A 27,745-nucleotide genomic window follows, 5' to 3' on the forward strand; every position below is an offset into this window, starting at 1 on the left:
TTCTCTTCACTTTTGAACATACTTAAAAAGTTATAGAGATTGGCATAGATTTCTTAAATTAATTTCTAAAATAATTATATAATAGTGATATCATTACTTGAGGGTCTAATAAATACAGTTTTTAGTGATGCACAAAATAACTTTTTTTTTTCTCCTTTTCAGGGAAACAAAGTGCAACAACATCTCAGGAACTCCGTATCATTCAGTTACTAAAAGTCCTAAATCCAAGACAGCTGTTTTTCAACACAATGAGAAAAAGATGGTAAAAATTGGAAAATGAAGATTGTTTTTTCTGAGAACATTCACTGTTATCTCACCTTTCTATCCCTTACTTAGTTCAACATGTTAGTGTTACTTAATAGTGCATAGGATTTATTTTATAGTTTTCTAATGGGTGAACAGTTAATGGATCATGGTGGTTGGTGTGTGGGCAATGATCTGACCATCTGTGCCTCTAAGCCTGAGAGTTACACAGTTCTGAGAGTGTGTGAGATGCTACAGTGTTCAAGAGTTAATAGTGATATGTAAGAAAAAGGATGGGATAATTTAGGGGAAGGAGAAAGAAAAGATGCAACTTGATGAAAAAATCATCCAGAAAGCAATAATTTATTTATTTTTTTAAAAGATTGTGTTTATTTATTTGAGAGGTAGAGTTACAGAAAATGAGAGGGAGAGACAGAGAGAAAGGTCTTCCTTCCGTTGGTTCACTCCCCAAATGGCCACAATGGCTGGAACTGTACCAATCCGAAGTCAGGAGCCAGGTGCTTCTTCCTGGTCTCCCTTGTGGGCTTAGGGGCCCAAGGACTTGGGCCATCTTATACTGCTTTCCTAGGCCATAGCAGAGAGCTGGATTGGAAGAGGAGCAGCTGGGACTAGAACCAGTGCCCATATGGGATGCTGGCACCGCAGGTGGAGGATTAACCTACTGTGCCACGGTGCTGGCCCCAGTAATTTATGTAGTAGTTTCTGAGGGTACATTTTTCAATCTGAACTGAGGTTTAAGTAGTAAGAGACTGAAACTCAGAAGCAGAGAAGGATACAGGAAGGTAACAAAGACAGACATAATGGAAGCTTACAGTAGTATTTATTGATGAAAGATCAAAATGGCTATAGATGTCTTGCAAATATTTGTCCTCTGCCTGGTAACAATACAGGAAGTTGCTCTTCAGTATCACCTCTTTACAAAAAGAGTCACATAGGCCATGGGGTCACATAGACCAGTGTTTAAGCTCTAGCTCTGCTGCTTGCTAGCTGGGTCCCATCTCTGTGATTATAGTCCTTTTATTGTTAAATAAGGAGGTTACCATATCTATTTCAGAATTATGAGGCTTAAATGAGAAACATTTCATACCTTGCTTAGCATAATGCTTGGCAGTCGACTAAGTGCTTATTGAATGTTGACCATTATTAGTCAAGTTCTTTTTATTGGTCAGTATTTAATAATCAGCATCTCTTGGGCAGTTAGGTGTATGCTAAGTATATGCTCTTTAAAACTTAACGTTACCATTTAAAGTGTTTGCAATATTTACAATAAAAGAAGACAAGCAACTTTAACCTTTGAAGTAGAAACTAGCCAGTAAATAGTTTTATCATTGCACAACTTACAGTTGAAAACAAATTTATAATCCAGTATCAACGTGTATGTAGGATGATTCAACTTGAGGGATACAAACACATGTATTTGGATTTATATGCCTAAATAATTTCTCAACAGTCTCTGAAGCTATGGCTTAATAAAGTGCCTAAAAGTAGAATATAGGCAAAATGGGTGACACATATTGGCTCTGTTAGTTTAAAGACTCCATGATACCAGCTTTGAAGGCTTTCAAAACTAATCTAGTACATATGGCCTATGAAGATCAACACTTGGTGAAAGAGGTAAAATGCTAAATACTATTTCCTGACTTAGAAAATAAAAACATCTTCTTTGTTTTCTTTTAAGGGATTTGTTTCCTCAGAATCTGTCTCCTTGGAGGGTAGTGATGGATTTAAACCAAACCAAGAATATCTGAACTCCAGAGTCGGCAGAGTGCAAAGTAGGCTTTGTTTCCCTCTGATTGCCTTCATCTTCTGCCTGTTTGTCTCTCTTTGTTCAACACCTGAGACTCACTTTCTCAGAATCCATCACCAACAAGCTCATTTGTCATAAAAGTTACAGCTTATCTGAATCAGAGATTAACAAACCAGGGCCAAATCCAGCCTACTGCCTATTCAGTATGGCCTGGGAGCTAAGAATGATTTGTACATTTTTAAGTGGCTGAAAAAATCAGAAGGTGAATAATATTTTTAAGATACTTGGAAATTATATGAAATTACAATTTCAGTGTCCATAAACAGGTTTATTGCAACATAGCCACAGCCATTCCTTTATATACTGTCTCTACTTTCATGTTAGAACAACATACTTGAATAGGCAACAGAGATTCTATGGCCAGTGAAGCCTAGATTATTTGCCCTTTGGTATTTAGATTGTTATAAATACTGTGTTCACTGAATTATACCATCCGCATGTCAATATACCCGTCTTTCCTTGTTTTGTGATCATTGTCACAAATCCCATATTATGTGATAACTAATATCCCTGTTCTCAGGAAAAAAATAGTATCTATGTGCCTGTATATATAATATCTACATATGAAATGAATATGGCAAAATGTTAAAAATTATTAAATCTTAAAATAAATTTTTAAAAGGGGGGAAAATATAATAATGAGGAAGGACACAACATGTAGATTCATAAAAAGGCATTGACTTTGGGATGCAAACATTTCTGGGTTTATTACCTCCATTTCCATTATTGTGGGTCAGACAAATCCCTAACCCCTCAGAGATTCAGTGTTTTCATTTGTGAAATTAAAGTGATATTGCCTATTTAGTAATATTGTAAGGTTTAATGATAATTAAGGCAACTAGCATCTAATTAATATTGTTAGTCTCACCACTATTGATCAGCCAAGTGTATTTTCTGATAATTCCTTCTAAAATGTCTGTTAGAAGAGTCAAGTTCAAAACAAGTTGAAGATTCTGAAGAGAATCCTCTGATTGAATCAGATGTGATAGATATAACTAAATGTTCAGAAGAGACTCCACCAAGGGACGGATGTAACCAAACAACTACATTGATTAATCAAAATACTAAAAATGAGGTTCAAATACAGAAGCCCCAAATGAAAAAATCTACAACATATCAAAATCAGCAGCTCTTTTGTGTTGATGAGTTGCCAAGTGAAACCAAGAGCACTTCATCTGATTCTCCAACAAAGTTCAGTAAAGAGAATATGTTTTTATTGGATGCCACAAAAGAAGGAAATGTGGGCCGCTTCCTTAACGTAAGTATAGGAGCTGAGATTCACATCTCAACAACTTTTTTTTCTATCCTTCTTAACAAAACCGTGAGGAAAATATGATTAACATTTCTAAAACCAGACTGCCTGAGTTTGAGTTCCAGGACTCCACTGAATCCCTGTGGATAGGTGTGCCTCTCAGTCCTTCGCTTCACTCCTTGATGATGATGAAGATGATGATAGTAATAATAATAACTTTCTCAGAATGTTGTAAGGACCAGAAGAATTAATAATAAAGTGCTTAAATAGTACATAGTAGGCATTTGCTCTACAAAATTGTAAGGGAGCAGACATTTGGCACAACTATTAAGCTGTTTCTTAGGATGCCCACATCCCATATCATAGTGCCTGGGTTCAAATCCTAGCTCCATTTCAATTCCAGCTTCCTGCTCATGTGCACCTTGGGAAGCAGCTGGTGATGGCTCAGATACTTGAGTCCCTGCCACGCACGTGGGAAACCTGAACGGAGTTCTGGGCTACTGGCTTTGTCCTAGCCTCGTCTGACTGTTTTAGGTATTTGGGGAGTAACCGGTGGATGGGAGATCTCCATCTCTCTTTCGCTCTCTCTCTTGATATATATTTATACATCACTCTGTCTTGATGTTTTTCAAATTTTTTCAAAATTTTTTTTGACAGAGTTAGAGAGAAAGACAGAGAGAAAGGTCTTCCTTCCATTGATTCACCCCTCAAATGGCCGCTACGGCCGGAACTACACTGATCCGAAGCCAGGTGCCAGGTGCTTCTTCCTGGTCTCCCATGCAGATGCAGGCACCCAAGCATTTGGGCCATCCTCCACTGCCTTCCCGGGACACAACAGAAAGCTGGACTGGAAGAGGAGCAACCAGGGCTAGAACCCGGCTCCCATATGGGATGCTGGCACCACAGGCGGAGGATTAACCTAGTAGAGCCATGGCACCGGCCCCCGATGTTTTTCAAATTTAAAAATCTTCAGAGGCATTCTGGTTATGATAGCATGCCATAACATAAACAAATTAGGTGTATATATATACATATATATATATATTTCACATCAAAAAATTTTTTTAAGATTTATTATTTATTTGAAAGAGTTACATAGAGAGAGAAGGAGAGGCAGAGAGAGAGAGGGGTCTTCCATCTGCTAGTTCACTCCACAAGTGGCCGCAATGGCTGGAGCTGTGCCTATCCAAAGCCAGGAGCCAGGAGCTTCTTCCAGGTTTCCCACACGGGTGCAGGGACCCAAGGACTTGGGTCATCTTGTACTGCTTTCCCAAGCCATAGCAGAGAGCTGGATCAGAAGTGGAGCAGGGCCAGCGCCGCGGCTCAATAGGCTAATCCTCCGCCTGCGGCGCCAGATTCTGTCCCGGTTGCCCCTCTTCCAAGCCAGCTCTCTGCTGTGGCCCAGGAGTGCAGTGGAGGATGGCCCAAGTTCTTGGGCCCTGCACCCACATGGGAGACCAGGAGAAGCACCTGGCTCCTGACTTCAGATCAGCACAGTGCACCGGCCGCGGCGGCCATTTGAAGGGTGAACCAACGGCAAAGGAAGACCTTTCTCTCTGTCTCTCTCTCTCACTGTCCACTCTGCCTGTCAAAAAAAAAGAAAAGAAGTGGAGCAGCCAGGACTCAAACTGGTGCCCATATGGGATGCTGGCACTTCAGGCAGCGGTTTTATTTGCTATGCCACAGCACCAGCCCCTCACATCAAATTTAAGATACCAAAAAAAACTAAACTAAAATAAAATAAAATCCGTAAGAAGTGATATGTAAGAACAGGTATTTAAATATAAAGCATTTTCGGCCAGCGCCGCGGCTCACTAGGCTAATTCTCCGCCTAGTGGCGCCAGCACACCGGGTTCTAGTCCCGGTTGGGGCGCCGGATTCTGTCCCGGTTGCCCCTCTTCCAGGCCAGCTCTCTGCTGTGTCCAGGGAGTGCAGTGGAGGATGGCCCAAGTGCTTGGGCCCCTGCACCCCATGGGAGACCGGGATAAGTACCTGGCTCCTGCCATCGGATCAGCACGGTGCGCAGGCCGCAGCGGCCATTGGAGGGTGAACCAATGGCAAAGGAAGACTTTTCTCTCTCTCTCTCTCTCTCTCACTGTCCACTCTGCCTGTCAAAAAAAAAAAAAAAAAATATATATATATATATATATATATATATATATATATATAAAGCATTTTCAAGCTCACCTGCCCAAGTTAAAAAACATTTAGAGGGGCCAGCGCTGTGGTGCAGTGGGTTAAAGCCCTGGCCTGAAGCTCCGGCATCCCATATGGGCGCCAGTTTGAGTCCCAGCTGCTCCTCTTCCAATCCAGCTCTCTGCTGTGGCCTGGTATAGCAGTATTAGATGGTACAAGTCCTTGGGCCCCTGCACCCACATGGGAGACCTGGGAAGAAGCTCCTGGCTTCAGATCGGCGCAGCTCCGGCTGCTGCAGCCATCTGGGGAGTGAAACAGCAGATGGAAGACCTCTCTCTCTGTCTCTGCCTCTTTCTGTAACTCTTTCAAATAAATAAATAATAAAAAAAATTGAGACAGGAAGTTGTCATTGAAATTAAATGGTAGCAGACATAGCCAAGGAATATGTGGAGAAGTGATCTCTTTATTAATCTGGCAATAGATGAATGTGAGGTGGCAGCTAGTGAGCAACAGAACAATACTGAAATAGTGCTCATATGAGGAGGTAGTACCATCATGTTAGAAGCCTTGGTATGAAGATAAATAGCAGCAGTGTTTATTTAGCAGAGAAATCAATTAATTATACATGTCTCCACTTCAAAGGCCCTATTTTTGACTGTGATGTGAAAGTTGAGTTGTTGTGTACGTTGTTCATCTTAAACTTTTCTTTGAAAGTTTTGTTAAAAATAAAAGTCATACCTTGAGAAGTTTTATGCCCCTATTCACCCTACCCCCAACTTCTCCTGCTCTAGATAATAATTTTTATTACTTTTCTTCTGCATTCCTTTAGTGTTATGTTCTGCAGATACAAATAAATATAAATATCTCCTATTTCCCCTTTTTAATATAAAAGCATATTAACTGTCCTACATGAATAGTATATCCTGAAGGTCTTTCCTTATTACTACTTAGAGAAAGAACTCATTATTTTTGTTTGTATATCTTTGTTTATAATTGCATAGAATCCATTGTGTGGGTGTACCGAAGTTTATTTAACCGATCTTCTACAAGCAGACATTAGGGTCATTTCCAAACTTCTAATGCTCAGTGCAAAATCTTACATGCAGATACATATGTAGACAAATCACTGAACTACATCCTAGGTGTAGGATTGCTGAATCAAGATAAATACATTTATAATAATGATAAAACCTAACAAATTATCTTGTATAGAGATTTGTACCATTTTTAATTTCCAACAGCAAGATTTAAGATTCTTAGAACAGGGCTTTTCTGAATAGGTTCCTGTGTTAATAGAACTGTTATAATATGCTATTTTTTATATTAGATAAAAAAAAAAGCAAAATCAGTGAGGTATGTTAGAAAAGGATGATATTCTAATGCTTTAAAGCATAAGGCATCAATCGTTATGCTATATCTAACCTTTGTGTTGAATTTTTTTTAACAGCATAGTTGTTGCCCAAATCTCTTGGTACAGAATGTTTTTGTAGAAACACACGACAGGAATTTTCCATTGGTGGCATTCTTCACCAACAGGTTTGAAATTAATTTTGCTTATGGGATTTGATTCTGAAATTATGACTTCAAAAATAAAAACCATTGTACCTTTGGCCTAGTGGTTAAAACACTGATTAGAATACCTGTGTCCCCATGTATGTTCAACCCCACATGGCTTCTGATTTCAGCTTCCTGCCAGTGCAGATCTTGGGAGGGATTAATGATAACTTAAATAGTTGGATTTCTGCCAGCCACATGGGCAACCTGGATTGAGTTCCTTGCTCTTGGCTCCCAGCTTCTGCCCAGTTCAGCCATATGGGCATTTGGGAAGTGAATCAGCAGATGGGAGTTCTCTGTGCCTCTCTGTCTCTTGGATAAATAAGTAAATTAAAAAAAAAAAAAAGATTGGCCGGCGCCGTGGCTCAATAGGCTAATCCTCCACCTAGCGGCGCCGGCACACCGGGTTCTAGTCCCGGTCGGCGTGCCGGATTCTGTCCCGGTTGCCCCTCTTCCAGGCCAGCTCTCTGGGGAAGGCAGTGGAGGATGACCCAAGTGCTAGCGCCCTGCACCCCATGGGAGACCAGGAGAAGCACCTGGCTCCTGCCTTCGGATCTGCGCGGTGCGCCAGCCGCAGAGCGCCAGCCGTGGCGGCCACTGGAGGGTGAACCAACGGCAAAGGGGAAGACCTTTCTCTCTGTCTCTCTCTCTCACTATCCACTCTGCCTGTCAAAAAATAATAATAATAATAATAAAAGATACAAAAGGGAAATGTGTGCCACCAAAGCCCCACATATTTGGTACCCTAGAACATTTAATTATTCTCAAGTATTCCCAGTCAATAAAATTGTGAACACTAAAAATTTCAGTTCTTATTCTCAACTAGAATCAATGCCTGTAAAACACACTCCCTTCTCATGAATATTGGCAAATTCCTTAGAATTTTGGTGGATTTGAAGTAAAATTCAGATGATTATTCTTAACCCATTATAGCCTATCATGCTATGTAAAGGGCGCTTATAAAGTGAAATTGAGCAATAAATATAGCACTTATAGTAACTTTGAAATAAATATTGTATCATTGAGATATTCACAGAATTGAAAACCTGAGGCAAATGGGTTAATAAAAGATTATTCCTAATTGGTAGGTATGGGGGAGAGGGTCATATTTCTGAAGATAATTAATAATGTTGATATGAAAACTGATATAATCAATTCTGTTTTATTTGGTAGTTTTTTAGGGTAAATTATGATTCCTTTTTAATTTCTAATTTCTAGGTATGTGAAAGCAAGAACAGAACTAACCTGGGATTATGGTTATGAAGCTGGAACTGTACCTGAGAAGGAAATCATCTGCCAGTGTGGGGTTAACAAGTGTAGAAAAAAAATACTATGAATATGTTGCTAATACCTATTCATTAAATTACCTGTCAGGCTAATTGGGGGCAGACAAAAGAACCTTTAGCCACCAATGGAATTAATTTAGGGTAAAGTCTACCTAAGAATTTCTTCTCTGAAACCCCTATTCAAAGGGTTCATGTTTATTTCTAATTTTATTTGTATGACTTAGAATTGCCAGGAACAAAAAGGACATTTTCATATGCATAGGGTATTTCTTGTTTTTACTGTTGTTAAAATTTACATGAGTAAAATGGATGTGTATATTTTATATGAAATACTACTGTACAACTTTTAATTTATTTATAAATTATATATTAAGAAACAAAAGGCACAATAGAATGCAGGTGTTTCTAATTGTTTTTGTGATTCTTATCTTTTAGTTCTTGCCCCAAAGGGTCAAATTTACTTCTTTACTTACAAAGGTGATGTTTAATTTTTGGCAAACCATTTATCATTATGAGTTGCAAGGTGGACAACAGAGCCTGAGCAATATGTAAGAACTAATCTTATGCATATACTCCCAAGTAGTTTAATATTTTTTGGAGAAGCCACTGCTGGCTCCATAAAACACTTCGCCATCAACTATTGGAAAGTAAGGTTCCAGCAGAATCTTTGAGCTGTGCATCTGCTTTTCCATAATATCTAGTCTCTTCACTCCAGACAGACAGCAGAAGAGGGAATAGCTACTTAGAGGACTAGAATATTTTGTTCTAGGTAGAATGAAGCTGTAATAAAAGGAAACCCAGAAACCAGTCAAACTTAGCTTCTTTATGTCAGAAGGAATCACGCTGGGCAAGAATTTCACTTCATGACCAGAAGGAAACACAACACATCTGGGCTTCAGCATCTGAAGCAGACTCTTGGTATCTCTTGGGTATAATTTGCAGATAGTTTTTCTAGAGAAAGCGGGAGTCAGCACTTTGCTAGGGGTTACCTCACCTTGATCATCCAGTGGAAAAGGGGATTAGGCAGCTCCAAAAGTCAAAATGAATTCTGTCCTTACGAAAACTGTACATTTGACTGCAATGAACTTCCCCCTCAGAACCAGAAAGGGAAAAATAGTTTGAGATGTAGTTATCAGAAATAATTCTGATTGCTGAGCATTCGTATGTTTTTGTTTTTGGACTTGACTCTGGGTTTAGTTACCTTTAGTTTGGACCTAAATTAATTTCTTAAAAATAGTGGACTAGATGAAAAATTACCTAAAATTGTTTGAGAGAATGGGAATCCAAAGTTCTAAGAAAAGCACCAAAATAAACTGTAACCCTAGAAACGGCCTGCAGACAGATGTGGATGGTTGAAAGTCTGTCTATTCACAGTAAAGATGAAATTAAGCAGTGTACTACAATAAAGTGAAAAAACTTCATCTATATGGGAAATATTTTTGTGCAGAAGGGCTGCTCTTGTAACAGCCAGCATTTCCTTGAGATCTGCCTTCAGTCATTTGATATTCAGAAACAAGGTATTCTGTCAATTTCATCCTCTTAGAGACATTTCTGCTGAATTGTTCTGCTTCAGTCCGGACTGGTTCACAGCCATCTTCTTCTACTAGATAAGATTCCCTTTGTCTCATTCCAGAGCTATTACCAGTTAAATCCAATTTTTTTCCTTTACTCTCATGAATTGGTGAAGTATATCCTCCAATAGCTTTTGAAAAGGAAAATGTGAAGTAAATGTTTTTAGGATTCTACATATTTTCAAATGCCTTTACCCTCATAACTTGATTGCTATTTCAGCAGAGTATAGAATTCTTACATCTTTTGAAGCTTATAGGCTTATCCTTGTCCTAACCTCCTGAAGCTGGGAATTGTCCATTTTTATCTTGGTGAAGTCTTTGAATCTGAAAGTTTTTTTCCTCCAAGGAAATTTTCTTGATCTATTTTTCAATGATTTCTTAACTCTCTGGAATTCCTGTTTCCAGATGTGAGACCTGGAGGACTGCTTATCTTTCTCTCAATTTCCAGTTTGTCTTCCTGCTCCACTCTGGGAGACCCTTTCTCAGCTACATCTTCAAAGTACCTGTTGCAGTTGATTCTGGCCTCACTTATAATTCCTAAGAGCCTTTTTTTTTTTTTTTTACTAGCACCCCATCTTGGGTCCATGGTTGCAGTATTTTCTCTTCATTATGTGTGTGTGTGTGTGTTTGTGCATGTTTTGTTTTTGCTACATCTTCTGTGTCCTGTCAGTTTCCTTTCTTTGTGGGGGTTCCATGTGTTGTTTGGTCTTTATCATTCATGTTACAGGCTTTCCTCAGAGTTCGTGATCTTAGTCCACCGGCATTTAATTGTGGGAAAAAGCTCTTTGACTGCTTTGCCATGAACTGTTTAGTTGTTTTGCTGGGAATCTGCTAAGGCCAGTGTCCTCAGGGCCTGGCAAGGAGTACTCTTCATTTCCCTGCCTGGAGGACAGAAGCTTGGGCTTCCGGGTCTGCTCATTACCCCTATTGCAGCCACCACTCTCTTGATTCCATCATCCATTTCATATTTGTCAAGACCATCTATGTTGCCCTTTTAAATATTAATTTAACAATGTCTCTTAGTTCTGCTCTGCACAATCTTCACTCCCCCCCCCCCACTTGGAACCTCCTCAAAGTGCAAGACCTCCAAAGATTTTTAGCAAATCACCGACGATTACATGAACATGCTGCTTTTTCAGAACAACTTTTAAGTTATAATTTCGTTACATGAACTTTGGGTCTGTATGTGTATTTGTTATATGCACTGAAAACCTCACCTTGTATGGTGCTCTGTACCCCATGGGTGCTAAATAAAGGCTGGCTACTGGCAACTGGATTTAGGGTTGCTTAATTCTCTGACTCAAGGCGTGTCAGTAGGTATGCGACTCCTGAGGAGGAATAGCCTCGGAAGAGCGCCGAGCCCACCGGCCCGGCGGGGTGCATGTTCCTCCGTTTGTTTGAAGCTCTTGCAGTTAAGATTCGGACCTAGGGAGGCGCACTAGGGGACCCCCCGCCGAACCAGCCGTCCCACCTTTCCGGGGGGCGTTGGCCGTGATTGCACAAAACGCGGCCCGACGCCGCAGGGCACTTCCGGGAGCGCAGCGGAGCGCGCAGCCGTCGGGCCGCCGACTCGCCTGGGCGCAATGGCCCAAGCGTCTTATCTCTGGCCGAAGTTGGGAAGCGGCAGCAGCCCCGAGGTGCAGGGCGCGCTCCCCCGGCCTGCAGGTGAGTACCAAGCCGGGCGGCCGCGCTGAGGGGCCGGGGCCTGGGGCGGGCGGGCCTGCTCTCCTTGGGGGCCGGGACCTACAGACCCCGCTGGGCCCAGCCGCTGGGCGAGGCGGGGTGAACTTGGCTGAGAACTCGTGCGCCCCAGGGGTCGGAGCAGCGGTGCGCAGCCCGCAGCCAGTTCCTAGGTGACTGTAGCTGTGGCCTGGGGCTTCGTGAGCAGGGGGGTGGGGGTGGCTTTCGTTTCCGTCCCTCTGAGTGCGAAACTGGAAACGCCCAGGAAAACCGCCCTAAAGCCCCATTAGACGTGCGGAGCTCGAGGCGCAGCCCAGAGGTTCGCAGGACTGCCTTCCAGCCTCGCTGGGCGCTCCACTTGAGCCGTCTGTGGGTCTGTTGAGTTGCTGCTTCCCTCCACTTCTTGTGGAACTCCTGGGTGCCAGGCTCAGACCAGGTCCTGCTGTTACAGAAACGTGGAGTGGGAAAACTCCCTTGGTCCAAACAGGCAGACAGAGTGGAGGATTCAGTTTATTAATGCCCGCGGGCTCAGCTGGAATCATTTCCTGAGAACTGAGCCTCAAACTGAAGTTCCTTAAAGTATTTATAGGTTTATCAGCATCGTGCCTTAGCTGTTACAGCGTTGGTGCGTTTAAATGGCAGCCTGTGTGACTTGAGACCACACTTCCAATGGTTGGTGGGTCTTGGGTGTTTGTAAGAAATACCAGGGAGAGATTTGTTAGAGTGGAGTTTACAGAAGCAGAACTTCCGGACATCTCCCCTCCCTAGACTAGATAAAAGGGGGGGGGGGATTTAGTTTCAAGCCGCCACTTTTCAAGGTTTGTGATGGGAGGAAGGGAGTTCTGCTTTTCTTGTCTCTGGCTGCGACTATTTCCTCCACACTCACCCGCATACTATTTCCTCCACACTCACCCGCATACTGCCTATCTCCTCACCTACCAGCCCTCCGCCTTCCCTTCACCAGGTGCTTAGGCCCTCTCTCCCGCCCCCACCAGCCTTCTGATGTGTCAGCCAGTTGTCTTATCTTGCACCTGAGCACTTCTCGCCCCCTCCGTTACTACCATCCAGGCCTCAGCCACCACCATCTCCTGCCTGGACTGTTGCTTGCCTGGCTTCTGCTGCCTCATACAGGCAAACCTGCACAGTAGCCAGAATGATCTTATATATATATATATGTATATATATATAAATAAAGTAAATGTGATACATCACTCACAGAACAACCCCTTAACCTGACCTAGAGTTCACCCCATGTCCTAATCTGATTTGACTCCTGCCTGTTTTGATGACTGCCACCCTCTGCTGCCTTGTGGGTCCGTGCCTAAGGATTGTTTCATTTTCTGTTTCCTCGGTGAGGAATGCTCTTGCCCCACAGGGTCTGGCTGGGATTTCCCCATCATAAATTCCTTCCCTCAGTCTTGCCTGCCCATCCTAAAAGAACACTCCCTCCCTGGCTTCTGTCACCTCCTGTGTTGTTTCTCTCATATTACCTGGTGGGGAAACCAGCATGATTGTACCCCTGGAATGTAAGTTCCATGAGAGTCCAGACTCATTCTCTTCTAGGTATATATCCCTAGTACCTAAAATGGCTTGCCCGGTGGGTCATAGCACATAGAGGAGCCTTGTTAAAGATTATTATATTTTAAATAATAAAGACACAGTGGGTCCTCATTAAGTGTTTGTTGAGGAGCTTGGCTTCCATGGTGTGAAGGGGAAATGCATTTTAGATCGCTCAGAGTAAGGTGAAAAGTGAAGGGGTTATGCAGAAGAAGAAACAGAGGTAGGGCATGAGATTTTAGAGATGAGTGACTGATGCTGTGGACATCTGCCTTCCACACTAATGCAAGAACATGCACATAAATACACACTAAGGTGCACAGAGAGATGCAATTACGGTACTTCCATTGTTAATCAGTACTTGCCAGCTGCAAATAGTACAAAAGCAAGTTGATTTAATTTCAGCACAAGAGGCACTTGTCATTGTTAGAACCTGTTAGCCCACTGAAGCACCAGTTGTTAGTTAGCCCCGAACCTGAGGAAACTGGGCACAGATAGACAATCCAGACTGGTGGAATTGTTATCACCCAGCAAAGCCCCTCACCTAGGACATTCCAAACCTTTAAGACAATACGTTGTAAACTTTACCAATGAGTCTTTATGCACATCCAGCACCCGCCTTATTAGGGTCCACATGACACTTTCAGCGTCCCTATGACCTCCCCCAACAAGCAGCCCCAGAAGGAACTCTGCCCGCTGCCTGAGCAGCATGGAGCCTGACTTCAAACCCCTGCCCTCTGTCAGGGTGAACTGAACCCCACCTATTATTATTATTATTATTATTTTGACAGAGTGGATAGAGAGACAGAGAGAAAGGTCTTCCCTTTGCCGTTGGTTCACCCTCCAATGGCCGCCGCAGCCGGCGCGCTACAGCCGGAGCACTGCACTGATCCGAAGGCAGGAGCCAGGTGCTTCTCCTGGTCTCCCATGGGGTTCAGGGCCCAAGCACTTGGGCCATCCTCCACTGCACTCCCTGGCCAAAGCAGAGAGCTGGCCTGGAAGGGGACCAACCGGGACAGAATCCGGCGCCCCGACCGGGACTAGAACCTGGTGTGCCGGCACCGCTAGATGGAGGATTAGCCTAGTGAGCCACGGCGCCGGCTTGAACCCCACCTATTATGTCCTTTCTAAAATAAAGTCTTCTGCCTTAATTGTCTCTGCACCTCTTTGAACCCTAAAATCATAAAACATAACAGTTACTGGCAAGTAGGCAGACCGGACTCACAGATCCCTAGGGTATGAGTGCTGTAGTATTTTTCCAGAAGGGCCGGGAATAGGCCCTGAGACACCGTTATAAACTTGACACCACCCCCCTCTAATTGATGCAGTTTTCAGCATTTCAGCCTTGTTCTTGTCTGTCTTTGAGCCAGTGTCCCTGATAATGGGATAGGAGATGGCTACCTTCATAGCCTTCTAGTGTTTACATCTCTTTCTAGGAAACCAGCCCATTCCAAACTAAAATCTTCAGTTCTGAATTCTTTATACCTGAGAGTGGACAGGAAGGTCCTCTGAAGCTGCCAGCTGTGTCTAAGGAAACAGAGTCACAGTGTACAGATAGGCCCACTGGGGGTCACTGTGTATCACTGCCAGCTGGCCGGATACCCTAAGGGAGTCCATTGAACATATTGCTCCGTGGCTTCCCACTGTCTCATCCCTGCAACACACACATCCTTATTCATGTTTATGCTTTTTTTTTTTTTTTTTTTTTTGACAGGCAGAGTGGACAGTGAGAGAGAGAGACAGAGAGGAAGGTCTTCCTTTTGCCGTTGGTTCACCCTCCAATGGCCACCGCGGCCAGCGCGCTGTGGCCGGCGCACCGCGCTGATCCGATGGCAGGAGCCAGGAGCCAGGTGCTTTTCCTGGTCTCCCATGGGGTGCAGGGCCCAAGCACCTGGGCCATCCTCCACTGCACTCCCAGGCCACAGCAGAGAGCTGGCCTGGAAGAGGGGCAACCGGGACAGAATCCGGCGCCCCAACTGGGACTAGAACCCGGTGTGCCGGCGCCACTAGGTGGAGGATTAGCCTAGTGAGCCGCGGCGCCGGCTATGCATTTTGTTTTTTAAGATTTATTTACTTATTTGAGAGGCAGAGAAAGGGAAAGAGAAAAAGAGATCTTCTGCCTGCTGATTCATTTCCCGAATGACCCCAGCGGCCAGGGCTGGACCTGACTGAAGCCAGGATCTAGGAACTCCATCCAGGTCTCTCATTTCAGTGGCAGGGGGTGAAGTATCCATACCATTCTCTGCTGCCTTCCCAGGTGAACCAGCAAGAAGCTGGATTGGAAGCAGAGCAGCCAGGACTCAAACCAGCATGCCACTACAGAATGCTTGCATTGTAATTGGTAGCTTAACCTGTACACCAATCCGGTATTTATACATTCTGAAGGTGTTCCTGTAATGTGTTCTATCCCCTGTAAATTATTCTGACTATCCCAGATTCAAATTCAGTCATACTTTTACCAAAGTTATAGCCAGCCATATCATCTGGAAACAGTGTGATAGAGCCATTCATTGTCCTCCATTACCAAGTTGCTTAACAAACCTCTAGGTAGAGTCCGCTGCTCTTCTGTTTTGGTCTTTATTCAGCTCAGGTGTGCAATCACAGGACTCAGCAATGAAAGTATGACTTCTCTTGCATATAGTGGAAGAAATAAAACAGTAAATGCAATAAAAATGATTTAAAAATACCTAGGGGCTGAGCCTCCACCTATGGTGCTGGCATCCCATATGAGTGCTGGTTCATTTCCCAGCTGCTCTTCTTCCAATCCAGCTCTCTGCTTGAGGCCTGGGAAAGCAGTGGAGGATGGCCCAAGTGCCTGGGCCCCTGCCCCTGCATGGGAGACCTGGAGGAAGCTGCTTGCTACTGGCTTCAGATCAGCTCAGCTCTAGCCATCGCGGCCATCTGGGGAGTGAACCAGCACATGGAAGACCTGTATCTCTGTATGTGTTATGCCCAGTTCAATTGTCCCCAAAAACCACCAAGGAGCCGACACCACTGTAAAGTGCACGAGAGTTTTATTGCGGGTCCGGGCCTGGACTCTTAACACCGATGCAGCGGGTCTGAGTTGAGGGCCCCGACCCTTCAGTTAACAGGGTTTTTAATAGGGTTTTCAGAGACGTTCCATACATTATGGTACGATTTAGCAAATCATCTCATCCCATGGGAAATTTAAAGGACATCTCTTAGAATTGATTAGTGCATCCAGTGGTGCGAACGGACCTAGTAAAGGTGGTTGGATGGCTTTGGGGTTGATAGCTTTTAAATTGATTGGCCGAAGCATAGGGTCCTAGCTGCTGGGGTGTACGTGCTGTGCGGGTAGCTATCAATTGCCTTATCTGCCCTGAGAAGACACCAGGAACTCTAGGTATTTCTCTGTTATCTGCTGATCAGCTGTTGCTAGGAGAGTTTATCACAAGGGGAGTTCATTTATTTACTTTTAGGAGCTTCTGGCTCAGGGTTCAGGGCCTGGTCAGGCCCAAGTTACAAGTTGGAGGCCTAATTTAAAATAGTTGCACCTTGATCCAGACTCAGGTCTCACATGTGTCCCTCTCTTTGTCTATAACTCTACCTCTCAAATAATAAATCTTTTCAAAAATTTATTTGAAAGGTGGAACAACAGAGAGAAGGAGAGACAGAGACCATCTGGTTCACTCCCCAGATGCTGCAACAGTCAAGTCTGGGCCACATCAAAGCCAAGAGCCAGGAACTCTCTCCTTGTCTTCTACTTAGGTGGCAGGGACTCAACTTGGGAAATCATCTGCTGCCTTCCTAGGAGCATTAGCAGGGAGCTGGGTCAGAGGCAAAACAGCAAGATTGCCACCTGTCATTTTCATAGAGATGGCAGCATTACAAGCATGGCTTAATCTGTGTCACAGTGTTGGCCATCAGTAAAGACTATTGATCCAGTGTGAAATGAGGAGACAGTCTCATAAAGCAGCAACATAAATTAATTACCAATCGAAAACATAACTATACACTACTTGAAAAGGATTACAAATTAAATTACAGGATTAGTGAATCTCATTTGATCAGTTTCATTCTTTTTTTTAAAGATTTTATTTATTTGAAAGAGTTACATAGAGAAGGAAAGGCAGAGAGAGAGAGAAATGTCTTCCTTCCATCTGCTAGTTCACTCCCCCCATGGCCATAATGGCCAGGAGCTTCTTCCGGGTCTCCCACGTGGGTGCAGGGGCCCAAGGACTTGAACCATCTTGTACTGCTTTCCCAGGCTATTGCAGAGAGCTAGAATGGAAGTGGAGCAGCCAAGACTTGAACTGGCATGCATATGGGATGCTGGCATTGTAGGTGACGGCTATACTTGCTATGCCACAGCGTCAGTTCCTGAGTTCAAATGGTAAAGGACAACAAGTCCAAATGTATTTGGTCTGTGAGTTTCAGGTAATGTGTAGCAGTTCATATAGTAAGGGATGATTGCTTATCTGTGTGAAAGTTCCCAAAATGACTTCCCCTACTAGAAAGAGTTACTGTAGAAGAACTAAAATGTTTTAGGGCCCTGTGATGGGTGGTGGAGATGGGGGTGGGAGGAAAACGGTGTATATATTTTAGGAGGAAATAGCCATGAGGGAAGAACTGTGGGTCCTACTTTGTGCTTCTGTCCATCAGCACTGGAAACAAACCAGATCAGAGCATAGCAATGTTGTCACCAACTCTGTATTCCCAGATGTCAAGACTGCAGGAGTACCCATGCTTGGGCATGCTGTTCAGACAGGGCACAAAGCCTCAGAGTGAGCATGGGTTTCCCCAACCTGATGAATATTGAGATTTTTACTGGTTTCATCCCAGGCCAGAGGGTTTCTGTTGTTTAATACCAAATAGTTTCTAAAGCATCAAAAATGTTGAAGTGTGGTATTGGTGGAAGGTTAGTATAAGAACAATCCCAAATGTGTGTAATAATGATATGAAAAGGAAACTTTAAATCAGTTGCTAACCATTAATGGAAATGAGTTAAATTCCCCTTTCATGCTTGATAATAAAATTAATTTTACGTTAATTAGTGTTTAAAATATTTTAATATTCTAGATAAGAGGCAGTTGTTTTTTAACTATATCTCTCACCCAAGAGTAGAAAACTGTAAAATATTGCTATAATTTTATTAAATAAAAATAAGTCCATATATATGACTAACAAAGGGAAAATATCCTGAATATGTGACTAGCTCTTGGAAACTAGTAAGAAAGTAGTAACTCAAGACAGCTTCCAAGATGGCAGAGTAGGGAGGGAGCTTACTGCTCTAGTCTAAGATAAGATAGTTTTTAAAAAGCCAATTGAAAAATAGATCTTGAAAAAAAAATTAAGAGTGGAAATAAGAGAGGGAGGAGGAAGTTTGTAAAGCTCTGTAGTTTTACATACATGCCTATGGACTTACTTCTAAGTGTACAGTTTAAAAACTGTACAAATCCCATTAAGCCAAGTGGTAAAAATGCCATCTCAAGTGTTAAAGTGACCAAATTAAGTGTTAGAGTGTCCATATAGATAGAATTCAGTGTTAAAGGGATCTTATAAATATGATCAAATGTCTGATAATAAAAATAGATAGAAATAAAAAGGAGAGAATGGTCCAACATGGAAAGCAGTCCACACAGCGGACTCATAGAATGGCAATGCCCTAAATAGCACTCTGACCTCAGAATCAGCCCTTAAGGTACTCTGGTCTGGCTGAAAAGCCCATGAGAGCATTTTAGGCATGGAAAGCCAAAACGCTGTGAAAAAAAAAAAAAAAAAAAAAAGGAAAGAAAGAAAAAATGAAAAATGTTCTACATGAAGGATCTCAGTGGGTGAGACCCCAGTGGAAATAAGTGGCCGACAAAGAAGGATATACTTTTCTCTAAAGGGAGGAGAGAACTTCCACTTTGCTTATGGCCTTGTCTAAATACTGATGGAGTTTGTGGACTCAAAAAGCTTCTAGAGCCTAGACAGATCATGTCAAGAGCCTTGGGTGGTCACTGACATCATACATGAGTGTTAATTGTTAAATTTACAACAGGAATCATTGTGCACTTATTCCCCATGCAGGACTTCTGTCCTCAGTGAGTTGTATTATGAAAGCTAACTGTTAAAACTTGTTCTCAGTTTTGTTTTGTATATGTGTGTGTACAAATTGTTGAAATCTTTACTTAGTATAGAGTTGATCTTCTGTGTACAAAGTTAATTGAAAATGAATCTTAATGGAGAATGGGACTGGAAGAGGGAGGGGTGGGGTGTGGGTGGGAGGGCCAGTATGTTGGGAAGAATAACTATATTCCTAAAGTTGTACTTATGAAATTTGTATTCCTTATAAGATAAAGAAAGTAGTAACTCAGTAAAAAATGGGCTGAGAACATCAGTGCCAGAGGTGAAATGCTAATGCCATGTTGTGTTAAATCTACAAGTATAGATTATGATCCACTTCTCTCTGCACTTGGTATTCTTTCCTTGGACTCAGATATCAAACCTTCTGTGCCTGAATAATATGTATCATGTTTTTACATCAAGTAGGAAATTTTTTACATGATCTCTTCCCATTTATTTTATTTTTTAAAGATTTATTTGAAAGGCAGAGCTAGAAGAAGAGCCAGGGAGAGAGAGAGATCTTCCATCTGCTGGTTTATTCCCCATATGGCCTCATGGCCAGGCCTGAGCCAGGCTGAAGCCAGAATCCTGGAATTCCATTTGGATCTCACGTGGGTGGCAGGGGTCAAAGCACTTGAGCCATTTTCCCCTGCATTCTTAGGCACATTAGCAGGGAGCTGAACTGGAAACAAAGCAGCCTGGACTCAAACTGGTGCCTGTATGAGATGCCTATGGTACAGGTGGCTGCATAACCTGCTGCACCATGACACCAGCCCCTCCTCATTTATTCTTACAAATAATCATTTTTTTTTCAAGTTCTTTAAGATAAGCATCTTGGGTTATTGGTTGGAATTACATTAACTCTACAGCTTACTTGGCAATAGAGTTAACATCATTGTAATACCCAACCTTCCTATTCAGGATCCCAATATTTCTCTCCATCTGTAGAAACTGAGCTTCATTATTTTTTTTTAGATTTATTTTATTTTATTTATTTTAAGGCACAGTGACGGCGAGAAGGGGAGAGAGAGTGAAAGATCTAACATCAGCATGTTGATTCACTCCCCCAGATAACAGCAATGGTGGGGGGCTAGGCCAGACTGAAGCCAGAAACCCAGAACTCCATCTAGGCCTCTCCCATGTGGTTGGCAGGGGCCCAAGTGCTTTAGCCATGAGCTTAAAACCACCATGTCATCATGTTCTTCCCGTGCTCAAAAACCCTTCCTGGCAGCCTTTCACTGTGTGTTTCCCGAATCTTTCCAGCTTCCACCGTACCGCCTGTCCTTAGCCTGGTTACGGGCTCCCTCTGTCACCCCGGACCTTGCTCATACGGCTGCTTCCGCCTTCTCCCCCATGCTGCTCCATCTCCTAGTTGTGCCAGCTCAAGGCCCATGCCCTTGACAACACCTCTTCCCACAGGGAGCATTTCCTCCCCTTCCTCCACAGCACAGCCATACAACTCATTTGACACTTACTTTGTACACTTATTCTGTTATTTTCTTAGTATTCCATTGTTTTCCTAATTGCAATTTAGTCTCTTTGGAGGTTACCTGGGCACCTGGTAATAAGGAGATCACTAGGTTTTGCTCGGGACTTTCCCATTACTATGATGTCCTTATTTCCAGTTGACCTCCACAGTCTCATTTATTTAGTTAGTTAAGATTTATTTATCTGAAAGGCAGAGTTGCAGAGAGAGAGAGGAGAGAAAGAGATGTTCTGTTTGTTGGTTCACTCTCCAAATGGCCACAGAGGTCATGGCTGGGCCACACCGAAGCCAGGAGCTTTATCGAGATCACCCACATGGGTGGCAGGGGCCCAAGCACATGGGCCGTCCTCCGCTGCTTTCCCAGGCACATTAACAGGGAGCTGAACCGGAAGTGGAGCAGCCGGGACTCGAACTGGCACCTACATGTGATGCTGGTGCTGAGGCAACAGCTTAACCCAGTAGGCTAAAGCACCAGCCCATCCCTGTTTGTTTTGAAAGCTTGCAGATACCACTTCTCCCTCATTTCCTTATTTCCTTTGCTGTACTGCTCAGTTGCCCTTCCTGTGTGTCTGTTGAGCACTTACAGTGTGGCACATCCCATTGCTGATGGTCTGTAAGCACAGAAAACCACTGGTTTCAAAGCTTCAATACTAAAGAATGACTGAAGAATTCTCACGTAAATTAAATATTGATATGTATTGGCTATATTTGATTGAATAAAGTACATTATTTCAATTAAGCTCACTGGTTTCTTTGCTCCTGAAAGTTTTTTTAGTGACACAGTCGCTCACGCTTGTGTTGTGTTGGACAGTGCTGATCCAGAGCACTCAACTGACTCACGGGAGGTGCATCCAAATCCTTGGTTATTTGCAGTAAATGAAAAGAAACAGCCAGGGCTGGTGTGATGCTGCCGCTTGCAGTGCCAGCTTGTGTTGCTGGCATTCCATATCAGTGCCTGTTAAAATCCCAGCTGCTCGGCCGGCGCCGCGGCTCACTAGGCTAATCCTCCGCCTTGCGGCGCCGGCACCCCGGGTTCTGGTCCTGATCGGGGCACCGGATTCTGTCCCGGTTGCCCTTCTTCCAGGCCAGCTCTCTGCTGTGGCCTGGGAGTGCAGTGGAGGATGGCCCAGGTGCTTGGGCCCTGCACCCCATGGGAGACCAGGAGAAGCACCTGGCTCCTGCCTTCGGATCAGCGCGGTGCGCCGGCCGCAGCAGCCATTGAGGGGTGAACCAACGGAAAAGGAAGACCTTTCTCTCTGTCTCTCTCTCTCTCACTGTACAAAATAAATAAATAAATAAATAAAAAATCCCAGCTGCTCTACTTCTGTTCCAGCTCTCTGCTAATGCCCCGGGAAAGCAGTGGAAGATGGCCCAAGTCCTTGGGCCCCTGACACTCATGGGTGAGACCCAGGTGGAATTCCTGGCTCCTAGCTTTAGCCTGGCTTCCCAGATGGCTGTTGTGGCCATCTGGGAAATAAACCAACGGATGAAAGATCTCTCTCCCTGTCTTTCTCACTCTGCCTTTCAAGTGAGTAAATAAGTAAGTAAGTAACTGAATAAATACATTTTTCAATAGGAAAGGAAGAAGCAGCCCATTTCATTGCAGTGGTTTTCACTGTGTGCCACCTGTTTTTTCTTTGGTTGCTGGAGAGCGCAGTTCTTCTCTACTACTAGGTAGAAGGCAGATCCAGGAAACAGAAACTGAGAAACTCATCTGAATGTGAAATAACCGAAAGCTCCAAACGCAGGCTTCGCACTTTGTAAAAGAAAAGGCCTGAAAGAGCAGGGGAGAGAATTTGGCTAGCTAAAAAAGAAAAGGATGTTAAACCAGTTTAATGTTAACCTCATCTAAATCTAAAGCTTTCACCAGTAAATGATAAAAATAAATCTTTGTTTCAAAATTAAAATGTGAATATTAAAAATAAAAGCTGGTTATTATAGAAAAACTAAGGAGTTGAGAGGATGAGCTTTACAAGGAGCAAAAAAAAAAAAAAAACAAGACAAAAAAATAGATAAATTGCTTCTTCTGATCAAATTAATATCAAATTTTTTAAGGGTTTATTTATTTGAAAGGCAGAGTTACAGAGAGGCAAAGAGAGAGAGGGAGGGAGGGATGGCTACAACAGCCGGAGCTTGGCCAATCCGAAGCCAGGAGTCTGGAGCTTCTTCTGGGCCTCCCGCATGGGTACAGGGGCTAAAGGACTTGGGCCATCCTCTGCTGCTTTCCCAAATGCATTAGCAGAGAGCTGGAATGAAAGTGGAACTGCTGGGACTCGAACCTGCACATGTGGTATACTAGCAGTGCAGGTAGTGGCTTTACGCTCTGTGCCACAGCACCAGCCCCCAAATTAACAAACTGGAGAAGTCTGCCTCTTCCTGACACATAATAGGGATTTTTCCAACAGCCAACTTTTTGCCCCCTCTCTCTGCCTCTTGCCTTAGGTTTCTTTTCTTCTGTTTGCTGTTTAAAAAATTGATGTCCTACCTTCTATTCTTTCCCACCTATCTAAGAGTAATACTGATTTAATATAATTAAATTTAAATTAAAATACATTAGTCATTCCTTTCGATTCTAGAATTTACTTTTTTTAAAAAAATATATTTATTTATTTATTTGAGTTACACAGAGAGAGAGAGATCTTCCATCCACTGATTCACTCCCCAAGTGGCCACAAAGGCTGGAGCTGTGTCGATATGAAGCTAGGGTCCAGGAGCTTCTTCGGGTCTCCCACATGAGTGCAAGGGCCCAAGAATTTGGGCCATCTTCTACTGCTTTCCCAGGCCATAGCAGAGAGCTGGATTGGAAGTGGAGCAGCTGGAATTCAAAGCAGCGCCATATGGGATGCCAGCACTGCAGGCGGTGGCTTTACCTGCTATACCACAGTGCCATCCCCTAGAATTTACTTTTTTAAAAAATTATTTATTTATTTGAAAAGCAGAGTGACAGAGAGATAGAGGGAGACATGGGAAGAGAGAGATCTTCCATCCTCTGGTTCACTTCCCAAATGGCAGCACTGGCCAGAGCTGGGCCAATCCAAAGCCAGGAGCCAGGAGCTTCTTCTGCGTCTCCCACGTGGGTGGCGTGGGCTTAAGCACTTGGGCCATCTCCCACTGCTTCCCCAGGCACTTCAGCAGGGAGCTGGATCGAAAGTGGAGTAACTGGGACTCAAACTGGTGCCCATATGGGATGCTGGCGCTTAACCTGCTATGCCACAGTGCCAGCCTAAGGAACAAACGATTTTACTCATTTTTTAGGTATTTTTAATGAATTCATTAATTTTTTTCTTTCATTAACCCATTTTAAAAAATACAAAATAAGTTGCTTTTCTATTTGGGCCCCCTATTATTATTTTTTCCTGTCTGGGAATTGAGAATCTCTCTTGGAGGAAGTACCATTACCATTTGTGTTGAGTGGAGTTAGTGTGACCAAGAAATCCCACTTTTCCATTTCTCACCAGTGGTGTTACTGACAGATGTCTTTCATACGGCAGAAAAGATGGAAAAAAGGACATGTGCACTCTGCCCCAGAGACCTCGATTACAGTGTCCTGTATTTTGCACGATCAGAGAATATAGCTGCTCATGAAAATTGCTTGGTAAGTGTCTTGACAATATAGCATGTAAGTACTTTTAGGATAGAACATACCAGAATAGATAAATGGTACATTAGGTACACAAAATAATGGGTTGGCCATGGTTGGGGCTTTTAAGTGATGATTCAGAAGCATATTTTTCCAACTTAAAACTGATCCAAATCTTACCACTTTATGGTTACTTTAATTTATAATTGTTCAGACACAAAGTCAAAGAATTGTGGTGACGAAGCTTTACTAAAGGTATTTTAATAACGTGTTTCAAATATAAGATGCCAGTAGACCTTCCACTCAAATACAACTTAGGATTGATTGACTTATTTAAAAGGCAAAGTTAGAGAGAGAAGGAGAGACTGAGATCTTCCATCCACTGGTTCACTCTCCAGGTGGCCACAACAGCTGGGGCTGGATCAGGCCAAAGCCAGGAGCCAGGAGCTTCTTCTGGGTCTCCCACGTAGGTGCAGGGGCCAAAGCACTTGGGTCATCTTCCACTGCTTTCCCAGGCATATTAGCAGGGGGCTGGATCAGAAATGGAGCAGCCAAGACTCAAACGAGCACCCATATTGAATGCTGGTACCGCAGGCAGTGGCTTGAGCAACACCAGCCCCCTAAATGCAGTTTCTATCAAACGCTACAGATTCTTGACATTTAAATCTTTCATTTTAAAAATATTATTGTTAGGACCGGCATTGTGGCGCGGCAGGTTAAAGCCCCAGCCTGCAGCACCTGCATCCCACATGGGCACCGGTTCGCATCCCAGCTGCTCCGCTTCCGATGCAGCTCTCTTCTATGGCCTGGGAAACCAGCAGAAAGTGGCCCAAGTCCTTGGGTCCTTGCGCCTGTGTGGGAGACCCAGAAGAAGCTCCTGGCTCCTGGCTTTGGATCAGCTCAGCTCTGGCTGTTGCAGTCATTTGGGGAGTGAGCCAACAGAATAAAAGACCTCTCTCTCTCTCCGACTCTGCCTCTCTCTGTAACTCTTTCAAATAAATAAAATAAATCTTTTAAAAAAAGATATTATTGTGTTCCATTTCACAGCTTTATCACCACTTAACTATTTCCGTATGGGAGGGCATTTAGGTTTTTCCTGTCTTTTCCTATGACTAATGAAATGTCGTGAACATTCCTGTCCAGGTCTCCTTACCCCTGAGTTTCTCTGGTCTAGGATAGATAGCTAAGCGCAGACTTGTTGGACACAGAGAGAGGGTTTATACTTCACTAAATTTGCCAAACTTTTCTCCAAAGAGCTTTTACCAAGTTTGCTTTTCATTGTTTCTGAGTAATTTTTTTCTTCATCTTTGTAAACATTGGTATTATGAGAGTTCCATTTTTCCCTCTGTCATAAGTGTGAAATGGTGTCTCATTTCAATTCCCTGATGGCTAGTGAGATTGTACATCACTGAATCTGCTTGTGTGCCTCTCTGGTTTCTGCTTCGATGAATTGGTTTGGGTATTCATAGGATTGAAATTGTTATCTTTGAGATACTTGGTTTTGTTTAAATGCATTTATTTATATATAAATAGTTCTTCATGCTTTTTTTTTTTTTTTAAAGATTGATTGATTGATTTGGAAGGCGGCATTACAGAGAGAGAGAGGTCTTCCTTCCACTGGTTCACTCCCCAAATGGCTGCAATGGCCAGAGCGGGGCAAATCCAAAGCCAGGAGCTTCTTTCAGGTCTCCCACGCAGGTGCAGGGGCCCAAGGACTTGGGCCATCTTCTACTGCTTTCCCATGCCATAGCAGAGAGCTGGATCAGAAGTGGAGCAGCTGGGACTAGAACCGGTGCCCATATGGGATGCTGCCACTGTAGGAGGTGGCTTTATCCACTATGCCACAGTGCCGGCCCCTCATGCTTTATCTTATATGTAGGCTTTTAAACTTCATAATGTTTTCTGTCAGTTATGTTTGTAATGTAGTTTAATTCATCATTGTTTTCCTTTATAATCTGTTGGGGTTTTCCCCCTTAGAAATTCTTTTCTATAATAATATTCTATCTTTTCTTCCTTACATGTTAAAATTCTGCTTTTTCATTTAGTTTCTTAATAGAATTGGAATTTTAATTTTTTTTTAATTTGACAGGTAGAGTTATAGACAGTGAGAGAGGGAGACAGAGAGAAAGGTCGTCCTTCCGTTGGTTCACTCCCCAAATGGCCGCCACAGCCGGTGCTGTGCCGATCCAAAGCCAGAAGCCAGGTGCTTCTCCTGGTCTCCCATGCAGGTGTAGGGCCCAAGGGACCATCCTCCACTGCACTCCTGGGCCATAGCAGAGAGCTGGCCTGGAAGAGGAGCAACCGGGACTAGAACCCGGCGCCCATATAGGAGGCCAGCACTGCAGGGCAAGGATTAACCAAGTGAGCCACAACACTGGCCCAGAATTTTAATTTAAACACCAATTTAATTTACTGAATTTAAATTTTAAGCAGAAAGCTAATTTTGTTTTTCTGTACAGTGAACAGTTTTTCTGCACCACAATAATCTATACTTTTCTCACCAATTTGTAATAATAGTAATGATAACTATTATTATTTGACACAAAGTAATGTTCTGGTAGCTGTACCTACATTGAAGCATTAACCGTTATAGCAGTCCTAACAGGCCGATATGGTTAGTATCCCCAGACCGAAGACGAAACAGCCAAGAACCAGGGTCTTGTGGCTAGTTAGTTGTCGAGCCAGGATCCTTACCCAGGCAATTCAGTTCTAGAACCGCACTGCTCACTCAGGGTATAGCAGTACCATTTGTCATGTGTGCACAGTCAGTTTCTCACTCTCAAACCCTGAGCTGATATAACACTACCTTATTTACTGCCGCTTCCCAACAAACTGTCTGTAGCTTTGGGGCTTTGAATTTTAGAACCAGCTTTTTACATTTCACAAAGATTTCTTTTGTAATTTTCAGTGGCACTGCATTGAATTTATAGATCAATTTGGGAAAAACAGACATCGTCATAATATTTCAGTCTTCTCATCCATTAACAGGATCTCTTTGTCCAGTTTTTAAGACCTTTTTAAACGAGCTGTTGTTGGTATATAACAGGCATAGGGAATGTCTAGCCCACAGGCCGTATAAGGTCTGTGAAATGATTTGGTCTGACCCTTCCAAGGCAACCACATATGGGACTTGAAATTCGGTAAATCTATAGCAGGCTAATGCTTAAGTTGATAACAAGTAATGTTACGAATATCTAGATGGCCCTTGGCAGAAGGAAAGGTTCCCCACCCCTGGTACATGCAAACACTGTTGATTTTTACTTACTGATCTCATTGAACAACCTTGCCAGATTCTTGTTGTAAACATCTATAGATTCACCTGGATATTGTATTTCCACATTGCTCATCTGTAAATAGGATAGTTTATTTATTTCTTAGTTTGAGGGCTTCATAATCTCACTTTTCTTTTTTTATAAATTATATTTTCTAGAAAATTATAGTGATGATAATTAGAAGCAGTTAAAGTAGGGAGTACTGTCTTGTTTTTAATATTAATATTTAGG

The 27,745-nt window shown here is 43.1% G+C and overlaps 2 protein-coding genes across 17 annotated transcripts in view; both read left to right on the plus strand.

Annotated features, from left to right (window-relative positions):
* SETDB2 (SET domain bifurcated histone lysine methyltransferase 2) overlaps positions 1-11,146 on the plus strand; it is a 56,963-nt gene extending 45,817 nt beyond the window's left edge. For 10 of the 12 annotated variants that reach the window (XM_089303292.1, XM_051832211.3, NM_001389491.1 and 7 more), the window contains 5 exon segments: positions 163-262; positions 1,943-2,036; positions 2,995-3,329; positions 6,907-6,995; positions 8,232-11,146. In XM_089303292.1, the coding sequence (XP_089159418.1) occupies positions 163-262; positions 1,943-2,036; positions 2,995-3,329; positions 6,907-6,995; positions 8,232-8,349 (736 nt within the window). In that variant the 3' untranslated portion in view covers positions 8,350-11,146. 12 annotated transcript variants of the gene reach the window in all.
* A 31-nt stretch (positions 11,147-11,177) lies between these two features.
* Positions 11,178-27,745, plus strand: part of PHF11 (PHD finger protein 11) — a 48,712-nt gene continuing 32,144 nt past the window's right edge. The window contains exons 1-2 of one of the 5 annotated variants that reach the window (XR_016212628.1): positions 11,178-11,535; positions 24,154-24,257. Coding sequence is in view for 3 of the 5 variants with exons in the window: in XM_008273847.5 (XP_008272069.2) it covers positions 11,454-11,535; positions 24,121-24,257 (219 nt within the window). In the remaining 2 variants the exon portion in view is untranslated. 5 annotated transcript variants of the gene reach the window in all.

Source organism: Oryctolagus cuniculus, chromosome 9 (assembly GCF_051225735.1).
Source record: "Oryctolagus cuniculus isolate XC-2025 breed Fujian yellow rabbit chromosome 9, ASM5122573v1, whole genome shotgun sequence".
Taxonomy (NCBI): domain Eukaryota; kingdom Metazoa; phylum Chordata; class Mammalia; order Lagomorpha; family Leporidae; genus Oryctolagus; species Oryctolagus cuniculus.